Source organism: Morone saxatilis, unplaced genomic scaffold, assembly GCF_004916995.1.
Source record: "Morone saxatilis isolate NCDOM2014 unplaced genomic scaffold, NCSU_SB_2.0 Contig22, whole genome shotgun sequence".
Classification (NCBI taxonomy): domain Eukaryota; kingdom Metazoa; phylum Chordata; class Actinopteri; family Moronidae; genus Morone; species Morone saxatilis.
In genome coordinates, this window is record NW_023339785.1 from 13,580,775 (window position 1) to 13,590,848 (window position 10,074).

General features: G+C 42.1%; 1 protein-coding gene across 1 annotated transcript; it reads right to left on the reverse strand.

Moving 5' to 3' along the window:
* Positions 1-5,803: 5,803 nt before the first annotated feature.
* eef1g (eukaryotic translation elongation factor 1 gamma) lies at positions 5,804-9,966 on the reverse strand (the record flags this gene model as incomplete). Its single annotated transcript, XM_035669140.1, is given in 7 exon segments — positions 5,804-6,186; positions 6,652-6,776; positions 7,742-7,914; positions 8,457-8,661; positions 9,220-9,349; positions 9,479-9,622; positions 9,824-9,966. Coding segments are annotated over 7 exon segments (1,079 nt in total), but the record flags the coding sequence as incomplete, so codon positions are not given.
* Between the last annotated feature and the right edge of the window lie 108 nt (positions 9,967-10,074).

The window sequence follows — 10,074 nt, forward strand, 5'->3', positions numbered from 1 at the left end:
GTCGAGTATTTCCACAGTGTGGTAGTGCTACTTTTACTTATATAAAGGATCTGAATACTTCTTCCACCACTGTCATATTCCAATAGAATAATATATACTAGTAAAATCCCATTATTATGCTTACTGTAATTTCATTTTGCCAGTTTCTAAACACATTTAAACTAACTTCTTAATGGTAACCTGACAACTTCTGTGTTTAAGATTCTTGGTCAACTGAATGAAAATCTGTGACTTTTCTTTCCAGTCTTAATTTGGTCAAACTAAGACCACTGAAGCACTGAATATAATTGGAAAATCCCTGACTTGTAAAATTGCTGTGAATAAGGAATGGTTCATCCTGTATGTGAATCCAATTTAATTTGACTTAATTTAATCAGCACTGATAATTGGATTTCCTTCATCTTCTTGGCAAATGAGTTAAACCAAAGAACTAAAACAAAACCAGAGTTAATGTTCCTGTTCACCATGTCATGAAAAAGTTTACCCTTAATGTAATTCCCACATGCATCGTTTGCTACCATGTATGCAACGTGTTACCATACGATTTTGTGCCCTCCTGCTCCTGGAGCCCTGTGAGTAAGCAGACCACAAGCTAGGACTTCTCAAAACAAAGTGGACCTAAGGTAACCATTGAGAGCAGAGTGTATCCATTGAGAGATTACAGCTACAAAGAAATCCCAGTCAGCTAATGACAGTGTGCATTACTCAAGATACACTATCTTACAACACACAGGTCACCCCGCCTGATATTTGCTATCACCATAGTAACTCATCATTGGTAATCTGTTTGGAATTCCCCACAGCGCGTCCTCCTTCTCTCACACACAGTGATGATTCAGAGAGGCGAGCTGTCTCTTTGGTACAAAGAAGAATGTAAAGGCAAAAAGGGGAATGAGAGACAGGCTGAATTGTGGTTTCCACTGCAAACTGTGAGTCACGAACACGAGGGAGTGACGGAGAGAGAAAAAAAAGAGACTATTCTGGGATGGCTGCCTAGGCAACATAATAAGCAAGGGGGCAGGTACTTGCGGGTATGTTTCCATAGCAATACCCTGTGTGTGTGTGTGTGTGTGTGTGTGTGTGTGTGTATGGATAAATATCACATGCCACAAAGCAGTTTGTAACATAGTAAGGAACTCTGCTCTACTTTGTAAGACAAAGTTTGTAATTGTTTTTTGAATGCAGCCTTGTGGTCTTTCTATGTCTGCACACTAGACCCATAAACAGACTGACATCGGGAACACCTTCGACAGGTTCAGGCTTGCCACTGCCATCACAATGTGCAGAGTAATTAAGTTACTCAAATCTTACATTTGCCCAATTGCTTCAACATATCAGCTCCCAGAAAATGAAGCAACTCCGTAGCACTGACACATTGATGGAGAAACAGGTACCTCTGTGTTTGCATCTGATTAGCCTAGTGAGTAATCAATATCTTTACACTAATCTCACAATCACTCACTATAAACTGTTCCGAACGATTGATTCAGGGGAGCGATAAAGGGTTTTGCAAGAGTTTCTCCTCCCTGTGTCTCACCACCCATCTGTTGTTGCTTCACAAGCAGATACCTTCCTGAGCTGCACATTCCAGTCATAGCTGTAAATGTTCCAACACTCCAACTCTTTCTTTGGGTGGGATGTAAACCATAAACCCCCAGCAAGTCAATACATGAAATGGCAATCCATCCTTTCACAACCAGGGTCGAGGGATCTGTTGGTTGAACAAGCTCATCCAGGGTCTAAACTGCCTCTTTCTCTACGGACAATGCAAGAAAGTCTATTAAGTGTCTTGAAAAGAACTGAATCAATGTAAGTTACTTTAAACTGTGCTGATTCTAGTTATTGTACCTGCAAAGTACCCATTTATGACGGTTGCCCTTGTGTTTCATGTGAAGATTATGGATAGCCTTGGGCCAATTTGAAGATATAAGGTTCAGTACACACCAAAATCACAAAGTAATCTGCAATATTTCCAATACTCAGTGCTGAATAACATTGGTTAGTATTGCACCAAAAAGTTTAAGAAAAGGAATCACCTAGTATTATTATATTTTATTTTATATTTTATTTACGGAAGATGGTTTTCCAGGAGAGTGATAAATATGTCTACAAGTGGTAGTCATGGTAGTGCGTATTATAGTTTTGCCTTAGTTTGACAGCATCACTCCTCGTGCCCCACCTCTAGATTCTGGTAATACGAGCCAGAGGCAACTCTGGGGTTTCATGTCCAAAAGTGCAGGGGCTGTCTGTTTTCCCTCCGCAGTACCTCCTCCTCTCCTCCCTCGTGTCACACACTTTCCTCTCCACTCTCACACTGGCAACCTCTGTTGCAGGGCAACGCAAACTTACCAAGAAATAACTAATCAAGAATCACTTCTCTAAACAACGACTGTCCCACTTCAACTTTTGAATGTCACTCACAGGCACTGTTATTCAGCCCTGCCTGCTTGGTTGCTATATCATAACATCTAGTCTCTCCCTGCATTCTTCAGCTATTTCCCCTCAGCAGACTCACCTTTGACCTCCGTCATTCCATTCCAGTACTAAATTGCTATGCTGCCTTTTAGTGCCACAGAGAAATGTGCAGCTCACACCCCTTCAAGTGCAAAAATGGGAAGAAACGCCCCTCACTCTAAAACCGAGGTTAAGATACGACGTTTCCTCGACTAACGGAAACAGATACCCACACGACATATGCAGATATGAATTTCTACCACCACTGAAAGTTTGCATACTTTAAAGTTCCTCTTTTTTCTGTGTATTAATCCTTACTTGAGTTGACTTGTATACTTTCCTATGCTTGAATTCTACCATTCACAATTCAGTCTACCATTCTTAGGCTGTACCTTGAATGCATAGGATGCTTAACGTGAAGTAGCCCTCAAGTGCTGACTAAGGATCCATTTTCCTGCCCCCATTCCTTTTGCTCAAGTTTAGTGTGCGTGTGTGCGTCCGTAAGTGGGATTTTCAAGCAAGCCCAACCCCAGACTAGAGTCTAAGGAAAACTCCATAAAACTCTGGGGGTGGGACTGTATATGTGTGGTGTCTTGAGTGTTGTTTATGTCCGCCTCGAGACGCCCCTATGACCAAATGACAATGCTTACACACTCTCGTACTAGTCTTTAACCCCAGACACTGTAGCAGAGCTGTAAACATGTCTAAAGGGGAAGAAAATATCTATTTAAGGGCTTTGCGGCCATGGCTACGTCTTAAAAAAACCCTGCACATTCTACTGTCTAATTATAACTGTCTCATTCTAGTCACCAAACCCATAGAAGAGGAACCTCTGTAGCAATAGCATCTGCAATGTATTGAGGTTCTTTTGTGTTGGATTTCAGCCTCGGACTCCCCAGCGTTAGCTCCTTCACCTCGCTGTTTCAAGCCCCCCCACCAAAACGCCCCACTCTTTTCCAGATGTGTGTCTTGCACCACCAGATGCTCAGCACATGCATACCATGCCTTAAGCTCCTACAGGGGGGCTGACAGCCACACAGGGACCTTGTGTGGTGAAACAATACAGCCTCTCTCTCTCTGTGTTCCTCCCTCGACAACAATCCTCACTGCCGCAACTGCTTTTAAGAAGAACCCCCATCCTCCTCCTCCTCCTCCTCCCCCTTCTTGTGCACGGACATAGAAAATGTCCGGACACCAAGGACTGAGAGAGAGGAAGGAAAAAGAAGTAGTGAGTGTGTGGCCAAGACAAGAGAGAAATAAAGACCAGGGGGAGTAAGGTTGGCAAGGATCGAAGAGAAAAAGTTGCTGTTGGCATAGGACTGCTTATTGTTTTTATGGCTTGCTTTAGTTTAGCTTTTTAACTATTAAGTTACTAAACACAAATAAGGACCAGGACATTGTATGGATCTGATATTGCAGCCACTGCATAGAAAGCTTCCCTCAAGAGCCTTAAAACTGTGTGCGTTCTCCCCACATTAATTTCATATTTGATTACAAGATGAAAAGGGTTTTGTAACACCACTCCTTCAGCAATCGAAGGGTTAGCTATCAGCGGTGTTGTAACTGCTGCGATGCTGTGGGTGAAGTTGGAGTTATTTGCTCAAGTTACAACCCTCTTCCACCACGATCCACAGGATGGGTGAGTCATGCGTTCAAGGACTTGGGCGCTTCGCTGTTGTGGGAACATTTCCATTTTCTGATTTCCATGAGACCACAGAACAAACTAAAATGGCCTCCCTGATTCAACACTGTGGTGGAAGATGGTTGCGCCAAAATGATCTTGAATCACGCTTAGTAAGTTGGAAAAAATTACACATCTGACTCACTCTGGGATGTGATTTCTTCCTTGTGTATCTCTCGTGTGTGAGTGTAAGGGTGTGTCAGAAAGAAAAAAGAGATCTACCCAAAATCTTCTAAGCTTCAGAATTTAACATATTTAGTGATTAAACTGATTGTGTTAAAAACATTACTATAACTACAGCTGAAAACTGACATTTAAAGATGATGTGAATTTATAATGTGGATGCATATAAACTGTAGTCATATGGGTTGGTCCAGGTGTCCTATTTTACCTGCAGCTACTGTATATATACAACACAATGAGGCACTAAACAAAGAAATCAGTTATAGCAGAGGTGAAAGGATAAGCCAGCCTGCAGGTGTGGGAACGGTCAACAAATGATCAAAGGTCTACCAACGTTAATATGGTTGGGTGTGCCCGATTAAAACAAATGCTTCGTCATCAGTCCAACAGGAGTCTACCAGGCAGAGAAAAAATCATAAAGCCTTAGAAACATTTTCCTCAAGCGTTAGAAAAGACAGAAAATTAAATTAAGTTTTAAGCTTCATTCAGTCTGATCTATGCAGTCGATCCCTTATAATGGAAATCATTTCTTCTTATACCAACTTGCAGAAGTACCATCTGAAAAATGCCATTTCTGCATTTGAGTGGGGTGTGGTCAAACCATACGACACATTCTCTGATCACAGATCTGCCTGATATATGTAAATAACTCACTTTTCATTCTCAAATATTATGCATTTATAATATACTGTCTGTGTGCTGTATTTACTACATGAAATTGTAAGTGGATTAACTTAAATATCCAACAAGCATTGCAACATTGTCTACATAAATAATTGTGTAGTTTAATAGTGGTCAGTGTAGGCTTTTCTCACATTATCACTGCTCATTTCCAGTGTACATACATTTATTTAAAACGCAAGTAGATTTAAATCGGAGATTGTGGTAAAACAAAACACTGAAGACATGAGGAAAAAGTAGAACTTTTATGTTAATGACCCTTGTAGATCACGTTTCCAGGGGCATTTAAGTGCACATTCTTTATGAAGATTTGCTTCATGTTTCCTTCTCCTTGGGGAAACATCTAAAGAACCCCTAGTTTAAAGCAGTTCAGTTTCTGGTCTTACTTTGAGCAAACCACAACTCAGCCCAGTCATTTTATTTCCTTGCAACATCCTCCCAGTGACAGGTCTTTGCCTGCCCTCTGCAGGAATAAGAGAGCACTGCAACATAAGCTCAACCTACAGCACAAGCTGAGAGGCAACAGTAATAAACAGCTGCTGCTCGGGGGACTCATTTAAGTGGTCTAGATACAAAGTGTTTCCCAGTGCATGCTAAACTAACCAATTTACAACATTAACAGTAACTTGATACCTAGCTGAAAATGATTTTTTCCATTGAAAATGTTTATTAATCGTGCACCAAATGAAATATTCTAAAGTAGCTGTCTAGGAAAACATTTAGGAAATGAAATGCATGTGGATGGGTTGCCACTCAAAAGGCATAAACTTTAAAACAAACAAAACTGAAGTCAGACCACACACATCAAGTCCCATAGATGGCATTGTGGAAAATGCTTTATTTCGCAGGTCAAAACATCAAAAAACCAGTTTGGGGCCACAGACAAAATTCATTCTTGTCTTCAAACACTGTCATTTCCAAGTCATTCTTGCAGTAAAGTAAGCACGTGGTGGCTGAGAGTCCATAGGTTTTAAGTGCTGGGAAACAGAAGCGCAGAGTGCTTTCGTTCAGGCTGTCCCAGTGTCCCCTCATTTGAAGACCTTGCCCTGGTTAAAGGATTTGCCCACGTGCTTGAACTCACCCTCCCAAGCAAAGTACTCCTTTACCATGGTCTTGCACTCCTCGCTGTCTGGATCCAGCTTGCGCCAGTCATATGATTCATAGTCGATCTGCCAGTCTGGAGACAGCTAGAAGAGGGAATAAAAACAATGCGCTTATTAGATGTCAGTGAATTGCCTTCAGCTTTGATACATTAATAATGTACCACAACCAATGGTGTGTATCTGTTAATTTAAGGAATGTCAAAATTTAAAAACATTTACAGATAACACTTATTTACAGTCTGACAACTGAAAGTTTTTGTACCCATAGTATGAACCAGCCTCTTACTCACAAACAGAGTGGACTGGGATGAATATGGTCTCTAGTTTTTCTTCCCCTGTCAGATTAAGACTTNNCACTGCCTTGCCCAATGACAGGGGGCCGACCACTAACACAGAGACTACCAGCCAATATAACATTTTGTCTCGGCAAACTTGAACACTGCGTCCAAGCGTTTTTCAAAAACAGGCAGTATTTACTGCCTGTTTTTGAGGGTGGGGATGTGAAATTGAACATTTGTGCTAAGTGTTTTTAGCCTTTTAAACACTTACAGTGAAGGCCAGGTCCTGGCCTCTGAAGATCCAGACACCAGAGATGCTGCTGTCATTGTTGGTGCCGAACAAGAGGACACTGGCGAAGGCGTTCTTTCTGAGTTTGTCCAGGCGTTGGAACATACCTGCGGAGAACATGGAGGGGCTTTAGATTGATTGTTTATCAAAAAACAAAAATTAACATACAATGTAATATCAATTGTACCCCATACATTGCCCAATGTTTGTTTTAAAGGATTTCATTGAACACTTGTTTATTTTCTTCCCCACATCGACTTCAAAGCTGTCTTTTCAGATATGGCCACACATGTAGAGTAGCTCTTATATCGTAACATTTGAGTTACCTAAGGTAGTGTCTTTTCACTGTGCCCATTGCATGAACCAGCCTCTTACTCACCTACAGCAGAGTGGTCGTGTGGGATGAACATGGTCTGAACTTTTCTCTTCCCCTGTCAGATTAAGACTGGTGCCATGATGGACACTGCCTTGCCCAATGACAGGGGATTCTTCTCTCCCTGGGGGGGGGGAGAGATACCTGGTTGCTGCCCAACAATGAACTTCCATGAAAGCTGTGCTACATTGAAAACTGAAATATAAGCCAAAGCCACTCCAACTGATTGGAAGAGAAGCAGCTCTGCGTCACTTTAAAAAAGTAAATCCATTACTTAATTTTTAAAAACATACATGCAACTTTTTATTAAGGAGTCATAACCAAAACACAGATCTGATTTGTGTAGTCGCACTCATCCAGCAACACTCTCCCCCCCTTTTATCTACTTTCAATGCCACAAGGAAGTTGTCCTCGAAGCCCATAAATTCTCGTTATCATATTCAATATTGTGCCGCCCTGGAACGATTTGAGCCAACAAGGACAAATGGAGGAAACTTGGGCCAACACATGAACTGGAGAACTGCCACATGTGAAGGACCAAGCCCAAAATTCCTTTAATCACTTTCTTTCCAACCTCTAAGCCACTACATGGCCACAGAAAACAAGTGGAGGAAAATAACTTCTGTACACTACACAACCCCTGAAGTCATTCTTTCATAGACCAAGGTGTTGGGTAAAGTGGCAGTTGCCGAGTCTCACCTGTGATAAGGTTGCAGCTCTTGAAGGTAAGTGTAAGCTCCTCGGGGTATTTGTACTGGCAGTACCAGATTGAGTACCCCTCCCGGTCAAAGTTCTCCCAGAAGTGGGGAATGGCTACTGTCAGGGTGTCCTCGTTTGAATACTTTCTCTTGAACTCGTCCATGACAAAGGGGCTAAGAAAGAAAAAGGAAGAAAGATCTGGTCATATTAATGGAGAAAGACAAGATGTGGCGTGTCAAAAAGGACATGTTTAGTGTAACTAGTTTCTTTATTACACCAGAACACTAACTTGAACTCCTTTCTTTTGTGTTTGAAAAAGGGACATTTACAATTGTCCCTAAAAGAATTCAGGGACAGTTGCGTACATAACCTAACATGTTACAGATTTTGGTTTCCATACCACAATAAACTGTAGATCAAGATTTGATTTGTGCCCATTGCATGAACCAGCCTCTTACTCACTACACAGAGTGGACTGGGATGAACATGGTCTGAACTTTCTCTTCCCCTGTCAGATTAAGACTTGGTGCCATGATGGACACTGCCTTGCCCAATGACAGGGGACCACTTGTTTTCCCCAAAGAGGGGAGGTTTGTGGTTGGTGTACACGCCTGTGACTGCCCAAAACATATTCTGCAGACCACACAGCTTGCACTGTGAGCAACTCAATGTTTAACCAACACTTAATACACTGAAAGCATAAAGATCTTTCTACCTCTTTGCCAGGTGTGCAAAGGGGTCCTTGGTTTTGGGCTCAGAAGCCAAAACGGCATCACAGTCATCCATCTCCTCTTCTGGGGCGGGCTTCTTCTCTTCCTTTTTCTTTTCTTTCTTCTCCTGGGGCTTGGCTGCCTCTTTGCCTGCCTTCTCTTTCTTAGGTGGGGTCTCTTTCTTGGGCTGCATCTCAGCAAACTTCTTGGCTGAAGGAAGAGAACATAACAATGAACAACATGTTTTCTGTTAAAAGGTTCCATGATCTGGCTTTGGTTGACACACTCTAGCACCACTCTGGCTAGGACTTCGGGAGATGAATTGCAAAATATTTCCAGCAATTTGACATCTGTTTAAAAGTCCCAGTCCCAGAAAGTCCTTCAGTAACTCATTTAAATTATTGTAAACAACAAATAGAAAATGTGTTTGTCAAATGGCCGCTAGTTCTTTTAGTGCAATACTTTAGCCAACCATTTAATTTCCTCATATTTACAAGTACAACTCTACAAAGTTCACTTGAGTTTCAGGGGAAGATATTTCATTAGAACAAACCCTTTCCAAAAGTGAGTGAAAGCAGCAACATAAGCTATTGTTTAAACAATTTACAACATCCTGAAAGCAATTTAATTACATGTGATTTTGGACACCAGCTAAACTACTGAAAATTCTGACAAAAAGTATGCATCTAATTTTATCCTTTAAATGACATGCACCAGCAGTCCACCGCATGCACTGTGTGTCATCTGATCTCATTGCTGGTTACTCACCATCAAACTGGGCCATCTTTTCACACAGCTTAACCTCTCCAAGGACAGCCTTGAACTGGGGCTGGTTGACACAGGTGACGAACCAGCGAGTCACGTTGGTGTAAGGCTGACGGAAAGAAGGCTCAAGGACCTACAGGGGACAGACAGGTGTAAGGGCCTTCCGGAGAGAATCTTGACTCAAATATCAAGAGATCAAGTGTTGCTCCAAGTAGTGTTAGAATGAATGAACATGGGTTAGGTTCCTGTGTGTATGTCGAACCTGTTTGTAGAGCCAGAGCATGGAGCAGGCCACAGTGATGTCAGCCAGGCTGATTCTCTCTCCCACCAGGAAGGTACGAGTGTTCAGGTGTTGGTTCAGCAGTGCAAAGGCCCTCTTTATGTCTTCCTTGGCCTGCTCTGTGGCCTGGACAGTTCCAGAGAGAAGAATTACTATGCAGGATTAGACAATATATAAAACTCTTCTACATGGTCATGTGCCAAGTCTCAACTACAGGGTGCTGCACTGTGGCCAACTGAAACTGCCACTAATCCTTCCCCACAGCAACCAAATCACACTTAAAGTCTTTAGCTTGACAAAAAAAAAAAAAAATGCTGTGCTGCAAACCTGCTTGTTGAACTGCATAATTCCCAGAGTGGGGAAGACCCATGCGCTGGCTGGAGGGATGATCTCTGAGTCAGCGAAGCTCACCCACTGCAGCACCTGGGCTGCGGCCTGGGGAGTGGCCCCACGCAGGGCATCATTGCTCACTGTAGTTGAAAGATGGAAAATGTTTAAGAAATCACTCAAATCTCTAGAGTCATGACCATTTCATACCATTCTATATTATGTGCGCTAAACACAGCCAAACACAGCTA